This window comes from Pectinophora gossypiella, chromosome 4 (assembly GCF_024362695.1).
Source record: "Pectinophora gossypiella chromosome 4, ilPecGoss1.1, whole genome shotgun sequence".
NCBI classification, from domain to species: domain Eukaryota; kingdom Metazoa; phylum Arthropoda; class Insecta; order Lepidoptera; family Gelechiidae; genus Pectinophora; species Pectinophora gossypiella.
The window spans coordinates 1,922,739-1,942,760 of record NC_065407.1 but is presented as its reverse complement, the minus strand read 5'-3'; the positions used below and the strand labels follow the sequence as shown (position 1 = coordinate 1,942,760).

General features: G+C 41.3%; 2 protein-coding genes across 6 annotated transcripts in view; one reads left to right on the top strand and one right to left on the bottom strand.

Moving 5' to 3' along the window:
• The window catches only part of LOC126366205 (sorting nexin-25), a 278,282-nt gene that overhangs the window by 218,529 nt on the left and 39,731 nt on the right, over positions 1-20,022 (top strand). The window lies entirely within an intron of this gene.
• Positions 58-19,974, bottom strand: LOC126366197 (probable phosphorylase b kinase regulatory subunit alpha). 5 transcript variants are annotated; one of them, XM_050009195.1, is made up of 18 exons: positions 19,607-19,974; positions 18,518-19,503; positions 17,894-18,107; positions 17,191-17,300; positions 16,823-16,970; positions 13,532-13,696; positions 13,095-13,262; positions 12,466-12,598; positions 11,817-11,905; positions 10,380-10,559; positions 9,232-9,488; positions 7,270-7,398; positions 5,959-6,097; positions 5,175-5,219; positions 4,202-4,291; positions 3,798-3,913; positions 3,438-3,695; positions 58-2,321 (listed from the first exon to the last, which is right to left on the bottom strand). In XM_050009195.1, the coding sequence occupies exons 1-18, from the start codon at positions 19,863-19,865 to the stop codon at positions 2,082-2,084; spliced, it is 3,726 nt and encodes a 1,241-aa protein (XP_049865152.1). In that variant the 5' UTR covers positions 19,866-19,974; the 3' UTR covers positions 58-2,081. The 5 variants fall into 5 exon arrangements, with proteins under 5 accessions (XP_049865152.1, XP_049865153.1, XP_049865156.1 ...); XM_050009196.1 differs by lacking the exon at positions 16,823-16,970 and adding an exon at positions 15,087-15,234; XM_050009199.1 differs by lacking the exon at positions 5,175-5,219 and having other exon boundaries at positions 4,202-4,294.

Below are 20,022 nucleotides of genomic sequence, written 5' to 3'. Positions count from 1 at the left end.
TTATTCAATGAAGAAAGCAACTGTCCCGTTCCCGTTTCCCGCCAAAAAGCCACATGCTAATAAGTATTATGACATGTACATCTAAAGAGACCCTACACTTGGGTCACATGTACCTGTAGCAATCTACAATAATCTATATGCAGACTCCCAACAATGACGGACTTTCCAATCGACGTTCCCCAAACACACGATAGATGGCGTTGTTCACTTTTAACGAGATAATAACCTATTTTCTCATTGCTGGGGTACATAATTATTCAAAAATGTAATGTTATAGCAGAATCATAATATAAAACTAATTGTTGATATTCCGATCACATTATGTAAAGAATGATTTTGCTACCTATATTGCTTGTCTTTATTTAAATCAGAATAATAATGGGTGGAAGTTGTAATTGTATCTTGGTGTAATAAAAAGGGTCATCATTTATACCCAAAAACAAAGATGCATATGTCTGTAATCCATGAATTTTGAAGTTTAAACGGAGAAAAATCTTAATAACGCCATCTATCGTGTTTTTGGGGAACGTCGGTTAGAAAGTCGCTCATTAGCGGGCATGCCTTACACGATATTACTACTAAGAAAAAACTGCTTATGGTTGGAAGACTGGAAGAGAAGAATTTCATTGCGCACTTACATTTTTATGCGCAAATGTCAAATTGAAATATTGCTGTATATTAAAGAATTGCTTCAACGTAACCTTTTTCAAACCACAGATCAAAAACTTTTATTCCTCGTTTAATTATCTACATGTTTTAAGGAACTGTAATGTTCAACTAAATACACATTAAATCAAAATGTAACTTTCCATAAAATTCCTGCGCCTTCGTTGTGAAGACGACTAATGGACATTAGCATAGTAAGACGACTAAATTGAATTATAACTATCTAATTGATTATATTTCATAAAAATATTTAATTGTAGCAAGGGAAAGTATACTATTTTTCACTCTGCCGTTTAATATCCTTTGGGCAGATAATCTAAATAATGAAAGAAAAACTAAATAACAAAACAAAGTATGATTTCCCGTGATAATGAAATCCAGTTCGGAAAACGTATGACTTGTACGCAGGGTCACGGGTTCGAATTCGACTTCATCATCATCAGCCGTATGACGCCCACTGCTGGGCATAGGCCTCCCCCAAGGATCTCCACGACGATCGGCCCTGCGCTGCCCGCATCCAGCGGCTTCCCGCGACCTTCACCAGATCGTCGGTCCGCCTTGAATTCGACTTATAAGTCTGAATTTATGTTTGGATCTTAGACAATTGACATCATGTGGTTTCCAGGATTTGTGGCCGGATAATGGCAATAGGCTCGCCCTGATAGACTGATGATGTGATCATATCCATCTTAGGAGTTGGAAAATTAAAACTTTGAAACAGCGTGGTGGAGTATGCTCCATACCTGTGCCCGGCAGTGGGACGTATATAGGCTGTTTATGTTATCTGTACAAGTGCAAGTGCGACACTGTTCCCCAAATGGAACATCTTACATCATGTCCTGCGTGCTCGAACACCTGTACGCAGGAGGATCTGATGAGCGCTGCAGATAGCGCCATACTACTTGTTGCCAATTTTGACACGATAAGAAGAGTGTTATCTGTCGTTGGCCGAATCGGCACCACTGTCACTCTGGAGCATTCACTCATCACATTGACGTCACCGTACACGTGCATCTGTGTGTGTGACCTCTGACGTCATACGATTTAAGACTAAAGTAAGACCGAGGGGGGGAGCCTTCCCCCCCTCTCGTTAACCTAGCTTAGCTGTTAGTATTATTCCTTGTTGTATGGTGTGTGTGACCTCTGACGCCATGACATTGAAGACTAAAGTAAGACCGGGGGGGGGGGGGGAGTTAACATAGCTTAGCCGCTAATGTGGAGTGGAGTAGCCGTTCTATACATAGTATAATTCCTTATTGTACAGTCATGAGCAATACAATGTACCCATTTTAGGACTGTGTCGCACTAACATATTTGACATTTAGTGAGACTTACAGTCGAATTTGTCGAAAAAGTTAATGTGACATGGTACCAAAGTGTATACATATGAATGCTCGTGACCGTGACCGGGCAGGCTACGTGATGGTGCAGTCTATGGGCTTGTCGGCGGGGTGCGCCGTGGCCAGCAGCGCGGCGACGGCCCGCGCCAGGTACGTCATGGTGCCGTAGCTGCCGCTGGGCGCGGAGTCGTACAGGTGCTGGCACACGCCCGCCGCGCCGCCGCACAGCGCGCCGCCCCCGCCCCCGCCCGCACCCCCGCCGCCGCCCCCCGGGGCCTTCGCGCAGCACAGCGTCGCGTCGCCGCTTATACGCATCTGGAATGGGCCAAAAAACTTACGTGGTAATCACGAAACAGCGGACTTAGCACCGTAAGCGCGCGGACTCTTTCTCGCCTCGACATACGTCACCCGTCACTCTCTCACAGTACTGCACAGAGAGAGACAGATGATGGTGAGGATGACGATTTGATTTGATGATCTCTGTCGCGGCGAGAAAGAGTCGCGTGCTTACGGTGCTAGGCTCGCAGATCTACGTAATTTAAAAAAAAAAACATATTTTGACTTATTTACTAGTGCCTACTTTTCTGTCTAGCCCAATTAGGGAGTATAGTCGTGGACGTGAGCTTATGTTAGGATGTTGTTCTTACGCCTAACGCGTAAGTGCGAGCGAGACCTCGCGCGCTTCCTTACCCCTTAGCATCGTACTCTTTCTTATTACACAGCATCAAGCAATTTGATGATATTTCGAGTATAATTGACATCGACCTATTCTGTACAAGCACATCAACTGTAAGAAGACATACAACACAGCATCACTTTGGTGACTAGTTAGTTCCTCACTATTGCACCTGTACCGGTTTAAACCACCGAATAGGTACATTCGCTCTATTATTAAGTTTGTGGCATAAGCATGAACTCTTTAATTTACATACAATTAATGTTAATTAACTGTGGAGATTTTTTGTTACCACATAGTTAAGCAATCAATTTTATACACTAATGCTATTTGTATGTAAATCTTCCTAAAATAAAATAGCCATTTAGACTAAAAAGACCCAGGAGAATCGCTCTTTATGTGGTATCATTCTTTATTCTATGTCCGTAACTTCGACCTGACCGGCCTCCGAGATCCAATGGTTGTGCGTTGGGGTCACGATCCGGAGGTTCCGTGTTCGAATCCCAGTAGAGACATATTTACAAAAGAGCTTTTTGAACCCTGGTTTGGTTAGGACATTACAGGCTGATGGCCCGATTGTCCGAAATAAAATGATCCGTGCTTCGGAAGGCATGTTACGCCGTCGGTTCCAGCTGCTACTTACTGATGTAAGTACGTAGTTACATGAGTCATGTTAGGAGCTTTGGGCGCTCAATAATAACTCTACTTGATGAGGTTGGTAATTCGCCTCATAACCCACACGATAGAAGACTGACCTGATCCTCCAAGAATATCTGGTTGGCTTTGTGCACGAGGTGCTCGACGGTGATCAACCCGCCCAGATGGGTGACAGCCTTGTACTCGACCACGAGGGTGAGCACCATCAGGGCTTCCACCACCAGCTGCCGATACTCCGGCTGAGGGATGGAGTTGAGGACCGTCTCCACTGCCAGAGCGAACTTCAACTCACCAGGAGTCATCTCTTGGGTTAAGTTTGGTTGCAACACCTTGCCTTGGATCACTAGGCCTTGGCACTGTAATTAAAAAGGTCTAAGTTGGTTTGGTACTTTTTACACAATAAATAAATTTCATTATTTTCTTGTCTTCTTATTTTGTCGTATAATAACAGACGTTACCTTTTCTAAGACTCCCCAAACCCTGGGATAAAAGTCGCGCGGCACTCGATTGAGTGCGCCGTCGAGCCTGCGCCGGCGCAGCCACTGCCCTTGCCGATCCGGCTCGGCTATAGGAGCTGCAACATTATAAATAATGTATAAAAAATATAATATAGGTGAAATATCATCACTAATTTAAGAGCCACTCTCTTGCCGGCGTAGCATTCTCCATTCTATATCTTTAGGGAAAAATAGAGCTATGTGGTGGTTGTTTCAAAGGAGAACCAATCAGATAAAAGAAACTCGAAATAGTTTTTTCAGTAATAATCCTGACACTAGGGTTGCTGAGGTTGGTAATCCACCTCACAACCCACACGATAGAAGAAGACAACCCACATGACAAAAGAAAAAGAAGATTAACTTACTGTCATCAATAGTGCCTTGTTCCAGCACAATTTGCGACTTCTTCCCGTAACGGTTGGACTTGTTGCTCACTATGGAGAAGTTGCCACGTCCTACTGAAAACAATTCGTTTATCTATCAATAAGCTGAGAAATGGTCACGCGCTTGGCTCACGGTAGTATTCTGTGGGTTTTTTGTTAAGAAAACCCCTAGGAAACGGGAAAGGAATTGAACGTTACGGGAAATTGGCCTTGTGTCAGCGTTGGATATTTTTAATCATAAGTTGGGAATGGTTCACCATCTATATCTAATCAAATGCATTCAAAACGCCTTTATACAGGTTTTACACTTAAATGACGTGCTAAGTCCAGCCTATTCTATTAAAACAGAAAATGGTTGCTGAAAAGCACAAATAGACACGAACAAGAAGAACGCACACGCTTTATTGCATATTCGGCATTTTTCCTTGGAGTATCGTATATGTTTCAAATGCTCTTAAACTCTTATTTCTGAGAGTTTAAGTTTGGTGCCAATCCGGCACATACTTTATTTTAGTTTGGCAACTCTGAAACTAACAACTCTATCTCCTTCTGGCACTAACAGTATGTGAAAGAGGGCACTATTTTTAGAGCTGTCAAAGTCAAACAAAAAGCCAAGATCTGTCAATAGTGCTGTCCTTCGTTTACGACGAGTGCAAGACAGAGATAAAACTCCATTATGTGCATGAAGAACAGTGCTTTAAAGCATAGGTATAAGGGTGGTATTAATAAACCAATCTCAGCTTTGAGACGGCCCTCTAGATCATGTCAATGTGACAGTTCTCATATAAAAACAGGGACTTGAGCATGATCTTGAGGGCAGTCTCAGCTGAGATTAGATTATTAATACCACCCTTAGTATTGCTAGTTAACAAAGTATTTGACAAGGAAGTTAGACAAGGATCACGGGGGCACTCAGACATTACAAAAGCAAAGACCGGTGCGACAAACAACTCGCCTTTGCTCTTACTGATCCGTTCCTTTATAACGAACAGAGAATTTCCTGAAATAAAAAGTGTTTTGATTAACAAAGCCATCGTCGTCTCACTAGCGTTTATCCTGTTTTAAAGCTATTGACTAGTTCTGTTTTTTGCAGAAGCGACTGTCACTTGACCTTTCGACCTGAAGAGAAAACCAACCCAATTACAGCTTAGGTCATAAGCCTCCCAAAAGCACATTTTCTCGGGCATACAGGGCACCTCATGATGCTGTTGCAGGTTAAGCACGTTATCCAAAAAACGAATTCGGTTTATATTCGAGATTCCAGCGTTATGAACGTGTCATCATCGCCTCCCTATGCTTTCCCGTTTTCATGGGGTCCGCTTACCTAACCTGAAAATCTTCAGATCTGAAGACCTTATGTTCGTGTGTTATTTAGGCCCACACCGCACGGCGTATTGTAACCGCGCAGAAGACGCGCGTTTTAGGAACGCGTGTCGGCGTCGCGTACATACTGATTGTTTACAAATACAAAGCGCGTACAAAGAAAAGGAGTAGGGGCAGGGCTACGAGCTACGAGCGACTACAGCGCGTCTGTATCGCTGTATCTGCGCGTATACGCGCAGTAGACGCGCGTTTCACGATCGCCCCGTGTGCTTAGGTTACAAGGCTGCGATCGAATCGCGTATAAGCGCGTAATCTGCGCGTCGTCGGTAAAATACGCCGTGTGCTATGGGCCTTAGTAAATCCAAAATAAAATATCCCAAAAGAGAGAAAGGGATTGTGCGTCCGAAAGTACTTACCACTGTTAATAGCGAACTCTTTGCCGCTGAGTATGTGGTACAAGAGGTTCTTCATTTCGAAAGGCGACAGGTTGAGGAGATGTTCGGACGCCTCCTCGCCGTCACACGACAACGTTCGAGATAGTTCTGTCGCCATTACCTACAAACAATTATGTTCTATAGTATGGATTTGTGACCGAAAACAGGGAGGCTTTCATGATCTTTAGTTTGGTCAGGACATTACCGGCTGATCACCCGATTGACCAAGTCTCGGCACTTCGGAGGGGACATCAAGCAGTCGATCCCAGCTACTATTTACTTAAATGAGTATAGTAGTTGTAGTCGTTACATGAGTCATGTCACCTTTTGGCGCCTTTGGCGGGTCAATAGTAATCCTGACAAGAGTTCATAAGGTCAATAGAGAAGCACAATAGAGAAGATAGTATAGATGTTATATTCCCAGTAGGTTAGGTTTGTAGACCGTGCCGGTATATATTGACAATTCCAAAAATCGTTTGACTAATGAATAACGAACAAAGACAGCACAAGAGTAAAAAGGATAGCTAGTACTTTAGATAGTTTTGTTTAACTGTTTGTCACGGTCGGCTTATTTCACAGTTGAGTCATTTATGATTATTGGGTTAGTTTTTTTTCTCCCACTCCAGCGCAGAAGAGGCGTATACAATACCCCTCAATACCTGTATGATGAGTCCGACCCTCAACCTGAGCATCTCGAAGAGCTGCGGTGGATGGACATGGTAGAATTTTACCAGCAGCTCCTGACTGAACATGGCTCTGATGTCATTGGCTATAAGACTGTACTATACCTGTATGATGAGTCCGACCCTCAACCTGAGCATCTCGAAGAAGAGCTGCTGTGGATGAACATGGCGAGGTATACCAGCAGCTCCTGACTCAACATGGCTCTGATGTCATTGGCTATAAGACTGTACAATACCTGTATGATGAGTCCGACTCTCAATCCGAGCACCTCGAAGAGCTGCGGCGGATGAATATGGCGAAGTATACCAGCAGCTCCTGACTCAACATGGCTGTGACGTCATTGGCTATAAGGCTGTACAATACCTGTATGATGAAGCCGACCCTCAACCTGAGCATCTCGAAGAGCTGCAGCGGATGGACATGGCGAAGTATACCAGCAGCTCCTGACTCAATGGCTCTGATTAAGACTGTAGTATACCTGTATGATGAGTCCGACGCTTAACCTGAGCATCTCGAGGAAGAGCTGCGGCGGATGGACATGGCGAAGTATACCAGCAGCTCCTGACTCAACATGGCTCTGACGTCATTGGCTATAAAACTGTACTATACCTGTATGATGAGTCCGACCCTCAACCTGAGCATCTCGAGGAAGAGCTGCGGCTCCGTGCGGATGAACATGGCGAGGTATACCAGCAGCTCTTGTGTCAGCATGGCCGTACTCTCATCGTCGCCATATGCCTGCAAACATATGATGTGTTATTCTAGGTCGAAGATAACGATTAAGGATCAAATTGAGGTCATGGAGGAACACAAGTTGATTCCCTTTCAATTGTTATGGGTCCCTCAACATATTTTAGATTCCTAAACTGACTTCTGATTTACAAATGTTTATATAAAAACCACAAAGAACCACAAGCTTTGACGAAACTTGTGTGGATTTCTTTGACTGTTTAGAATTACATTTTTGACGAAGCCTGTGGTGGATGCCTTGTCTACTTGTATTTTTTTTTAATAAATACGTACACGTAAACAACATGTATTTCTTCTTTCACAAAAAGTCGTAACAACTATCAAATATACCTATTAATTTCATACTCTAGGACCGTCTGTGTCAGACAGGAACCCAAACTAGGTAGTCCCTGTACTTTGGGATCGAGGGTTTCCCCAATGGAATGCCTTTGAATTAAAGTAGGCACATTATTAATAGTGTGTGTGTATGTTATATCGGGAAACTTTTATTTATCTAGTTTGACATCATCATCTGACTAGCGTTATCCCGTTTCTCACAGAGTCCGGTTACCTAACCTGAAGATTTAAAAGTTCAGTTTTTTACAGAAGCGACTGCCTGTCTGAGCTTCCATCCCGCGAAGGGTAAACCAGCCCAATACAGGTTAGGTGACATACCTCCGAAAGGAATTTCTCGGAGATGTGGATGGTATTTATTTAATTTGACAGCTAAATAATTTATTTATTTAGTTTGATGGTTTGACAACCATCTAGCGTTATCACGTTTTTCACAAAGTCCGCTTAACTAAAGTGAAGATTTGAACATTTTTACAGAAGCGACCCTCTAACCTGAAGGAAAAACCAGACCAATTACAGGTTAGGCCAAATCGGGTATGTGAGTTTCCTCACGATGAGTCGCAAGCTTTTCCTTCACCGCTGAGCACCTGACAATCACAGATCCAAACATGAATTCGGAAATTATCAGTTTAGGTCTATGCTGGATTTGAACCTATGACCTCTCAATGAGTGTGAAGCTTTCTTCCTGCATAGTATTTGTCAGCTCATCATCTCCTATAGTATTAGTATCAGAGTAACATAAATTAACAGCAAATGTGAAAATATCGTTTAGTTTCATCCCTCGTCGTCTTCTTAAATAGCATTATATAACCACCCACATTACATTAGTAATAACAGAATTCAAAAAAACAAGTTTAATTTACCTTCTTATGTTCATTTCCATTTTTTTCATGACGGAATGACTGCATGTAAAAATATTTAAAATTGGTCATTTACGACGTTGATATTTATTTATTTATCTATTATTATAATCGACTACTGTACTGAGCATATTTTAATTAAAAAGGTCGCTTTGATTTATCTTTACAGTTAACGGGACATCAAAAAAGGACTCTCCAAGTCCAAGCATGAAAAGACCTATAAGTCCAACCATGGAAAAGAGTCTAAGACCAACCCTGGAAAGGATTTTAAGCCCGACCCTGGAAACGCGTCTAAGAACAACAGCTCCAAGTGCAACCCTGCAAAGTACTCTATATCCATCTCTGAATTACGATTTACGTACGATTAATTATAATTTACTATCATCACTAATTTAAGAGCCACGCTCTTGTCGGTGTAGCATTCTCCATGCCACTTTTTAGGGGAAAATAGGGGAGTGGTTTCCCTCTTGCCTTCAACCCTGCAGTACTCTGTCTGACACGAGTGGGATGGCACCCAGAGTAGTCTATTTCAAAGCCGTACTAGGACTCCGGTCCTCTGGAAACTTGTAAACTACTGTACTATTTTAAAATACCTTAAATAAGAGGGTATCAAACTGAACCAACTCACCAAATGAATCAGCTGTCTTAACTCGTTCTCTGGTAGCGGCGCAGTGATCGTATGCTCATTATTGGGCGGCATCCCAACGGTTATCTGCTTCTGCCTGACCAGCAGGTCAGTCACTGCCTTGGCCAGGTCCTCTACCCGCTTGCCCAACATACCAGCCGTATGACGTACTAGACCCCATAGTTTCTGTGTGCACGCCTTCTCGTATAAAGCCTTGAGAAGTTCCTTCACTGTTACGTTCTTTCCGTTTTCTAGCATACCTGCGAAGAGGATTGAACTGTTACTTTATCCATAATGATACCAGGCATATAACAGACAGAAATATCATGAATTTGCGACGGAAAATTCCGCTTGATATCAACACAGAATCATGATCTGAATCATCCCTCAAAGTTTTCGTTACGATGTCACTAACACCCTGTATATTTTAAAATGCAGAACAGAATAATATCTAAGCATATAACATATAGCTTTTTTTTATTATATCCTTAATCTAAATACATAGTTTGAATGATGCCGTTAAACCACAGAGGTTTGTCTCGGCACCCATAGCTCACGAACCCACGTGATAGGCGGTGAACATATCGCCGTCTATAATGGAGCCAACTGTGTTAGTGGTAACTGCACTTCAGATAAATTAATAACTCATTGGTGCAAGTTCGATAGCAGGGTTCGAAGCAGCGCTCCCCGTTTGTGAAGCAAGCCGTTGCACCACAGGATCACAGTGATTATTTGACTGTGAATATAAGAAGACCTCTCTATATCCTTGACTGCCATTGTGTCAATAAGCTGCTACTACTACGCGGACATGTGCCGGCGCATGATGTGCGCTTTGTTTTACCTGGCCGGCGGCAACAGGAAGCTCCAACTATGTTAGTGGTAACTGCACTTCAGATAAATTAATAACTCATTGGTGCAAGTCCGGTCGGTACCGGAGAGCGACCGCAGCGCTCTTCGTTTGATAAGCAAGCCAGTGTGCCACGGGAACACAGTGACTAAGAAGACCTCTCTATATCCCAGACTGGCTATTATGACATAGCAATAATGGCAGCTTATTGGTTTCGTCATCAGCGCAAATCTCATGTCAAATAGCAATATTGCTTTTTAGACGAATTGCTTCGATGTGGCCTTTTTAACCCAGTTGACCTCACCGGTATTGAAGTCGAGGCCGTGCGTGTCGACGAGGTACTGCAGAATGTCTCCCTGCTCGTCGAGGCTCTCTGTCTCCCGCAGCATGCCCAGCAGCTCGTCTGTTTCTTGCTCTGCGTACAGTAAGTTGGCGGATTCCGACGTCGTACGCGTCCGCAGGATCGTTGGGATGCTCTTGTTCACTGCAAAAATGAAACATGCTGAGCTGTGCCCCACTGCTGAGGGGGGCCAAAAAGGGCACATCAAATCAAGTCACCTTAAAAAGCAATATTGCTATTTGACATTTGTTTGCATTGCGCAAATGTCAAATTGTAATATTGCATATTTAGATGAATTGCTTCGATGTGGCGTTTTTAACCCTTCAGTGGGCTTAACAGCGTAAACGCGTGACTCTTTCTCACCTCGACATACGTCACGCGTCACTCTCTCACAGTACTGCTCAGAAAGAGACAGACGCTCTATGTCGCGGCGAGAAAGAGTCGCGTGCTTACGGTGCTAGGCCCGCAGGTCTCCCCTCAATCAACTGGAGGTGGTATGGAGTATACTCCACCACGCTGCTCCAGAGCTGGTTGAGCTAGTAGCCCGGGACTAACAACTTTACTGCGGTACGAATCAGCCTACAATGTCCTGGCCGCCGAGCTGTACAAAGTCATGTTTCGGAACACAGAAAACAGTTGAGATGGCTCCCGATTAGGTATCGACGGCGATATCATATACTTGTTCTTCTCTTCAATGTTTTAAATAATCCCTCATCGCCACGATACCTGCGGGAGCGTTTCACGTATTTCGCCTCATCTGGTCGCACTCACCGTCCCCTTTACAACTTGCACCTGAAAACTCCCCCCTATTCTACGCAAATGTACGGTGACTCTTTTACCGTGCAGGCCGTCAAACTGTGGAACGCGCTACCCAGGGTCACTCGGGAATGTGACACGGTGGGTAGTTTTAAAAGGAACTTGAAGGATTATTATTTGAGTCTTGCTTAAGTTGCATTAGTCGTATTTGTATGCGTTTACTTATTTATTTAGGTATATATATATATTGTATATAGTGTGTATTTTTTATAAACCAATATAGAAAGTATATAATATGTTTATATATTTATGAAATATATATTATATTATAATTTATTTAAATGTGGTTTGTAGGTTTAGGTTAATATTGTGTCTTATATTAGTATAAGTAATTTCTAAATAATTTGTACGCGTATGTATGTCTATCTATATAATATTATACGTTGAAAGTCTCTCTTGTCACGTAGGTCAGCTGGAAGAAATCTCTTTGTTTAGAGATAAGCTTGCCTGTACTATCTGTTTTCTTTGTATGTTTCTTGTGTCTGTTTCATTGTGTACAAATAAATAAATAAATAAAAGACCCAATGAAAAAAACATATTCATCAGTATGTCTCGAATATTCCAATTATTTCTAATATAACATACCTGCTCCCTCTTCTTTTGGCGGGCTTGGTGTCTTCTCTTTAGTCACTTCAATCATCGGAGATCCTAGTAAAGTGGTTGTCGAGGTGCCCCTAAAAGAAAGCATTAATTTTGAACCTATTTCTTTACTTTATTTTTGATTATTTTTATTTTCTGCTATTTTCATACTATTTATTACATTATAACCTAATATATCACATTTTGACATTGTTGATGTTACTAGAATAGGTCATCATCATCAATTTAAGAGCCACGCTCTTGTCGGTGCAGCATTTTCCATTCCAGTCTATCAAAGGCCAATTCCTTGACTTCCCTATAAGACACGACCTTAACCTTTTCTTTAATCTTTTTTTTTTTTTACTAGAATAGGTAAAGGTACTAAACTATTCAGCCTAAATCGGTTAGGTTAGGTTAGTATGCCGACCACCACGCACGAGCCGAGCGAGCGAAGCGAGCGTGCCGCGGCAGAGCGCAGCGGCCGTGCCAAAACCGAATTGCTATTAGAACAAAAGTTTAGAGTGTCTCTAAAACTAAAATATACAGCACAAAATAAATACCCGATTTTTAATTCGTTTTCTCAAAATCCGAAGGCAGGCGGAGGTGGACTTTTACCAAAGCACTTAAGATAACTCTTTGGTGTAAATATACTCACTTAGTGACAACTTTCCTTCTGCCTTCCTCAGGGGAGGGGCTGCGCCCGAAGGCGCCAGGATCCACCTCCAGCCACGACGGTTTGCGCTCCAACTGAGGACCCACGTACTCGCCCTCCATGCCAAGGGTCTCCGCTGCAAAATTAAATCTTGAGTTGTCTAATGTGCGTTGGGCTGGTTTTCCCTTCGTTGGTTGGAAGGTCAGACAGCCAGTTGTATATGTAAAAACGGATGCAACTGCCTGTGGAAAAACCTGTCAAAACCTGCTGCAAAAACTTGTCAATATTTTACCAGTACGATCTGATTACGCTAGCCATAGAAGCGGCAAATCAGCTCGCTGTTTACTCTCTTTCAGCGCTTATCGCTATCAACCTACTAAAGTCGATTGTTTCTTTCAAATATAATCCTCTCAAGCCTGACGCAAGGTTCGCACCCAACTAGGCAACCTGGTGTCTTAAATTTTGTACCGGGTAAAAGCTCTCAGCGCCCGGCCAAGTGGTTAACGCCATCTGGGGCAAACCTACAAAAAAACATGTCAAAAACAAAAAATGGACAAGTCACTGACTCACACTTTCTCACTCGCTGCCATTGGTGAAATCCGCACTTCTAAAGCTTCTAAACTTAAACTTACAGTCCACGTTGATGGAGCGCGTCTTCTTGATGGCGCCGCGCACGGACATGCGCCGGCGCATGGTGCGCGCTTTGTTTAACCCGGCCGGCCGCGACAGGAAGCTCAGCTTGTTGCTCAGAGACTTGAGCAGGTGCTCCTCTAGGTAGCTCTGCACTTGAGGGTTCAGCTCTGTAAGATTTTAATTGTTATTTTTTTCACTATAATTAATACAGGTGACTTAAGCCCAACTGGTTTTACTAGGACTGCGTACATTAGGAAAAGGGAACCGTGTTACCCTGAAGTTAACGCGAGCGACGCCGAGGAGAAAAGCTAGTACATACATAAGATAACGCGCACGTCCCTTTCTCGTCAAGGTAAGCACTTACCACGGGATTCGACTTATTACGATCCTGACGCCACTTTAGCTAAAAAGAAGCCACTAACAACATTCAACTTACTGTCAGGATATCCATCTTCCTGACTGCCCAAGAAACTCAGGTTTGTAATGGCTGACGTACTCAGGAAGTCTCCGAGGTTGCCCAGAGTGACTCTCGTGCCGTTTATGTAGCCTGACTTCAACTTCTTCATAGTCGTTATCATTGCCATCGGGATACGACCTTGGTCTGAAATGTGATAACGTTATGAATCTGATGCGAATGGGAATGTAGAATATCAAGCAGCTAAAAAGCAAGGAATGATGAGTGTTAGTGGTGATTTCTAACGTGATAGCAGAGTTAGACACACTTTGAACAGTTTCAGCTCAATGCATATAGAAACGGTACCGGAAGAGTTCCAAAGCGGAAAGGAGTTCCGAAGCGGGAAGGAGTTCCGAAACGGGAATGAGTTCCGAAGCGGGAAAGAGTTCCGAAGCAAGAAGGAGTTCAAGTGGGAAATTGGAACTTGTTTGAAAGTGCACCGCATTTTCTATGTAAATGGGAACATAACATTAAAAAAAATCGAGTCCGAGGAACGTTTCCGGTACCGTTTATGTATGTATTGTTTTTAAGAAGGATTTTGCATATCTTTATTTTAATAAAAAGGAAAGTGCCGACGGACGACTCTTAAATTATATCGCCATGTTATTTATTAGTAGATACAACCAGGCGATCTATATCGGGCGGGCCCTTACGTTGTATGACACAATACAATATAACGTTAACACGTGTTGTGGGCATGGTGTCGAGACAAACCCTCTTGGGGTTTAACGACGTCATATTAATAATGTTTGTAACAATAAATGTACCTATAAATAATAAATTAAATAATAGATCCTAAATTGACGGAATTCTAGCCACCATAATAACAAATATAATAACAATTACTTAGTAAATGATCGCTTGCAAGGTATTATGTTTATCAAGAGACGTACACATAAACAATCACAATAACAACACAAACAAATATGTAATAAGGGCGAAAGATTACTCAAAACTAATATAATAATATGATTAGAAGTTCATTTGAAATTGGGTCGAGTTAACATTATTAAAACTTGCTCCATAATGAGTTATAAAGATAGTTATTATTTTTTGTAACTGTTATAAAATTTATTTTTACTAATATAAACTGTTATAATTCTATGGGTAGTACGAAATAATTATATTATTTTTATTATTCATTTATCTTTTGTGCAATTTTTACCAACATAGTTGACTCGGCTATTATAAACGGCGATACGACTCACCACCTATCACTATCACGGTGATCTAACAGAAAGCTCGGTGAAGCGTGAGTATTTAGTTCATCTTGCCCAATTCGGAATCTAGTCTATTCTAAAACTGCGGTTCGGTTTACAAGTTTTTTATCAGTTAAGAATATGTCCCTTATAAATAAATAAAACAATCTCAGAGCAGTAATAACAAAGTCGACTTTTCTTTGAAACGTAAATCATGACATGAGCGAAAGACATATAGGTATGTGAGCCTTTATAACGAGTGAATAATTTGTAGTGAATTATTTGTAGTGAACTATTTGTAGTGAACTAATTTGTAGTGAATATTTTGTGGTGGTTACCTAACAGATACTGCGTTGCGAGTAAGGTGATGGTGGGTCGTCCGAGCATCTGCTTCCAGCTCATTCCGAGGAACGCCACGTTCGCCATAAACGTGCTGGCGAGCAGCGCCGGGTCGCGCGACATGTAGTACTCTTCATAGTCGAAGTTCTAAGGCACGCCATGCAGGGATTAACACACTCATTGGCGTAGCTAGGGACTTTCTCTAAGGGGTTTCAGTTCTTATACCCAAACTGTGTTACTAGGGCGTGTTTCCGCACTACATCGGATTCTTATTAGATCCGAGTCCGAGAATGACGAATAGTAGAAAATTACTTAGAGCAGTGGTTCTTAACCGAATATCCGCCGACCATTGGTGTCGTACAACTATTATTTAAATGGCCCCGATCACTAAAAGGTTAAAACCACTGACTTGGATATATTGGATTAGGGATATCGGAATAATGGATATTGGATGATGGATATCGGATGATGTATATCGGATGATGGATATCGGACAATGAATATCGGATAATGGATATCGGATGATGGATATCGGGTGATGGATATCGGATGATGGATATCGGATGATGAATATCGGATGATGGATATCGGATGATGGATATCGAATGATGGATATCGGATGATGGATATTGGATGATGGATATCGGATGATGGATATCGGATAATGGATATCGGATGATGAATATCAGATGACTGATGACGGATATCGGATGCAGTGGTCATTACAGGACCACTTCTGATTTGTCATTTGACGAACTCAGATCGGAGGTAGTACGAAAACGGCTTTAGTCGGTGAAGAATATTTTTTGATGGTAATAAAGGGAACCAACTACAGATTAAACAGTGTATTCTTTAATACACTGGGTGTGTAAATTTCTAGGTTGGGTATTGCGTACCCTTGCTTCTCACTAGCTACGCCTATGAACACACTTAGCAACTAAAGTTAATACTACTTCTACAAAAAACGGGTTGGTGATATCAGCAACCCACAACCCACACGCGATATACTACTACTACTAAATAGTGAACAACCCCTACTACAGTATTTTTGTGTTTTCCCATAGTAGAGTCGAAGTATGATTATTCACATTTGCATTCTTCCAATTTTAAAATATATAATAAGTGCAAAAAAAAACTAAATTATGACATTTCCCCATACAGAATGTAAATATGAATATAAATTCAATAAAACGTAAAAATATATACAACGGTGCTGATTCCAGTACACACAATCTATGTTTATTTTAAGTTATATCTGCCATTTTCTTATCCGCCGAAAAGAAAAGAGAGGGGTAATCAACAAGCATAAAATTTATGGAACACACGTCAATTTTAAACACAAATCTAAAACAACCGTCTAAAAAATTTACATTGGCCAATAATCCGACAGAATTATGTTGACAGCACACGTCAAACGGTTTGCATACCATAGAGATACCTTTTTGATTCGCCCGGGTTATCCATTCATTTACTCATTCTTCCTAAAATTAAGGGCTGTCAATCATCCGTCTCTTTCCTTTTCGGTGGATAATAAAATGGCAGGTATAACTTAAAGTAAAATTAGGAGGTGTCTGCAGGAATCGAGGCCAATATTAATATAAAACATCTAAGTCTACATAAAAAACCTTATAAAAAATATCACAAGTAAGAAATATAATTATGTAAATACTGTACATGTAAGGGAAGGAAAAGGAATGTAGTCAAGCATGAAACCAACAATGAAATAAAATAATACCTAAGTATGTTTGATTTAAACTCAAGACCACAAGGGGGCGCCCCAGAAGGTTTTGCCAGGAAGATTTCAAGAAATTTATCTCAGCTTTAAGAGTATCAACCATCAGCTCATAGTCGGAAGCTATGTAGAACCGCCTCATATCAGAAAACTATTGAAGAGAAAATAAATAAAATCTTTAAGCAAAGCTGTTCTAAATATAAAATGAAAAAGAAAAAAAAAACACAGAAATTAAAGTTGAAATTATAAACGATATTCCTGTAAAATAATTTGTTATTTAAAAAATTTACATTGCATTTGACAAATTAACACAGAATTTCCAATAAAATAATATGTTAATTTAATTTAATATAACGTTTAGAAATTCTTACCTGTGGCGTGAAGGCGAATATACGATCATTCAATGAGTACAACTTGCTAGTGCTAAGAATGCCGACGTCACGAGATTTCCTGCCAGATAGACCGAGTTTTTTATTTCTTCCTGAAAAACAAAAGAAAGGTACTTAAGGGTGTTACATACATAAACTGACGCATATTTCCCACCGGGGTAAGCAGAGACTATGAAATTCGATTTGCTTCGATCTATTTGATTTCGTTCTTCCATTTTTGTAGGGGTATTAGTGGTGTTAATTCTGATAGACACATATTTTAGTTCGAAACTTCTAATACTAACTTTATTTCATTTATTCTCTAATGGTGAGTGTAGGATGGCAGAAGACTATTTCCAGAGCTGATAATAAATAAGTAGTTAGTTTTATCTACCATTTGCCATACCAAAACAATAAGTGACCAGTAGAACTAACATGCACTACGTGATAAAATTTTGTCACGGTCACTTCCTTCAACTAATGTTTTATAGCGCTTAAAAAGAAGCCACATTGTGAAATTAAGGGAAGCTACGATACTGGTCTTGACTCCAAACATGGACCTTACTGTGTCAACATAACTGCTTGTAGTCTGTCAACTGATCATTTAACCAGGAGGAAAAATGTTTTTGCCAGCATTATCACTTATAAGAATTAAGAATGATACGGTAATGAATTATCATACTTTCTATTCCAAATCAATACAAACCTAAATATGTATAAAGATGGCTGAGTACCCTCGCCGGTTGCACCTCGATAGGCGCCACTTCACTAATAGTTTGGACGTGCAAGTCATACTCCAGCAATTTGTCTCTAATTTCATTATCCTCGGCCAGTATAACTATCTGGACAACCACATCTGGCTTCTTCTCTGAACACAACCTTCTATTCAGAGGATCCAACTCACCAACAGCCAGGAATCCCTAGAGAAAAAGTTTTGACATTTTATTTAAAAAACAAACAAACAGCCTCTATGGTCTAGTGGTTACAGCATTGGGCTCACAATCTGTAGGTCCAGATTTGATTCCCGACGGGGACACTCTCAATAATCACTTTGTGAGTCTGTCTTTTGTTTGGCAGGGCAGGCTACATCACCTAGTTGTCCGAAAAAGTTAGATGATTCCGTGCTTCGGAGGGCATGTTAAGCCATTGGTCCTGGGCTAATCCAAATGTCTACACCAACCTGCAGTGGAGCAGTATGGTATAGTATATGGTTAATTTAGGAGAGGCCTGTGTCCAGCAATGGGCTGCATATAGGCTATTTATGTTATGTGTTTTAGTTATTTAAAAAAATAAGTATCATAATTATGATATTAAGAATTTGATGTACTACCTCTTGCAACAACTTTCCTAGGATATACAAAGACTGTGCCCAAATAAAGGGACACCGGCCTAAAGGTATCCTTTCCTGGCTACCTGGGTCAGCTTTCTCTAAATCAGCTTTATCAATTGGCACAGCATACAGCTCAGGAACCAACTTTATACCATCATCTTTCCTGAGCATTATCTTCTCTAACATGTTCATGTATTCACCAACATTGTTCTTGTCTCCTTGGAAGCAGTAATCGAGGATGAGGTAGCAGAAGAATAGGGGCCATTCACATTCTATGTTCTCAAACATCCTCAGCTCCCAAGGTTCATAGTACAGCCTGTTAGGATCCTCTCTGGGCGTCTTATGCCCATCTCGCAGAAATCTTTTACATCCATATTTTCCTTGCAGCTTTGTGACTATAGCATCTCTAGTTTTAGCTATAAGCTGTGGGTCGTCCACAGCAAAAGCAGGATAGCTTATGATTGACAGTATCCCAGAATCAAGTTCTTTACTATTAGACTCTCTAGGCAGCATTGACTGCAAGACAGCTTGACATTTCTGAGCTTCATCAGCCAGAACATGAATGACACTAGATGGGCCGCCCCTGGCTCCAAACAAGTCCAATTCATTCATGGCTTCAAGTGCTGCCTTAGCCATACCAATAGAGCTGGCATTCAGCTCTGGCAAGCCATGATTAGTTTTGTCACCTCTTTCCCAGATTCCGTAATCTGGAGTGCAATAAGCAGATTCAATGTAGAACACAAGGTTCTGTATAAATGCTACTTCATCCAGGGAGAATACAATCTGCAGCCCGGATGCAGTCATTTGAGCAAGGATCAGCAGGTAAAGGGAAATAGCATCAATTTGTAGATGACCCCACTCATTGTCTTTAACCACAGAACGTCCTGTGGTTGACGAGTATTTAGCATGCAGGGAATCCAGAGGATTTTGCGTGCTCTTGAATTTCTCAACTTTATCTTTTTGTTGCATCATTGCCATTAAAAGGCCTGTAAACAAGAAGCAAAGAATCAATAAACAACACAATATCAGTGCACATACACTACGTCAAGTACGCATTACGTGCCAGACACAGTTATTAAAATCAATTACCTCTCATTAATTTGACACAACTTTGCTCTAACTCATACGTTTTCGCTCGGTCTTCATCTTGGTCAGCGATCTTCTTGAAGGCCATGGAAAGCCCCCAGACTGCCAGTATGCAGTACAAGTTGTCCCTGATCCATGCGTGGTCATTTTGGGGACTTGCTGGAAACAAACCCGTCACAGGTTGTTGATGGTCTAGGATTAATTTGTGCACTACTCGTTGGTAGTAATCCAGGCGAACCCCGGAATTACTACGGGTCCGCATCTTGAAATAGAGCTTGAATTAATTAGCTAGTCACGCATTTTTATGCAAATGTTGATTTTTCGTCTATTTTTAATTTTATTTGTGTCATTTGAAAGTCGGAAATGTCAAATGTCAACTTGTCAATCACAATGTCAAAGTCAAACCATAGACACTTTTT

Bases quoted from the DNA above. Each gene is read 5' to 3' on its own strand.
- LOC126366197 (XM_050009195.1), bottom strand. From the start codon at position 19,865: ATGCGGACCCGTAGTAATTCCGGGGTTCGCCTGGATTACTACCAACGA. The intron at 4,292-5,174 runs GCGAGTTGTTTG...TGTTTTCAGTAG, and splicing joins ACGGATCAGTAAGAGCAAAG to GACGTGGCAACTTCTCCATA. The intron at 2,322-3,437 runs GTCAGTCTTCTA...GGCCCATTCCAG, and splicing joins AGATATTCTTGGAGGATCAG to ATGCGTATAAGCGGCGACGC.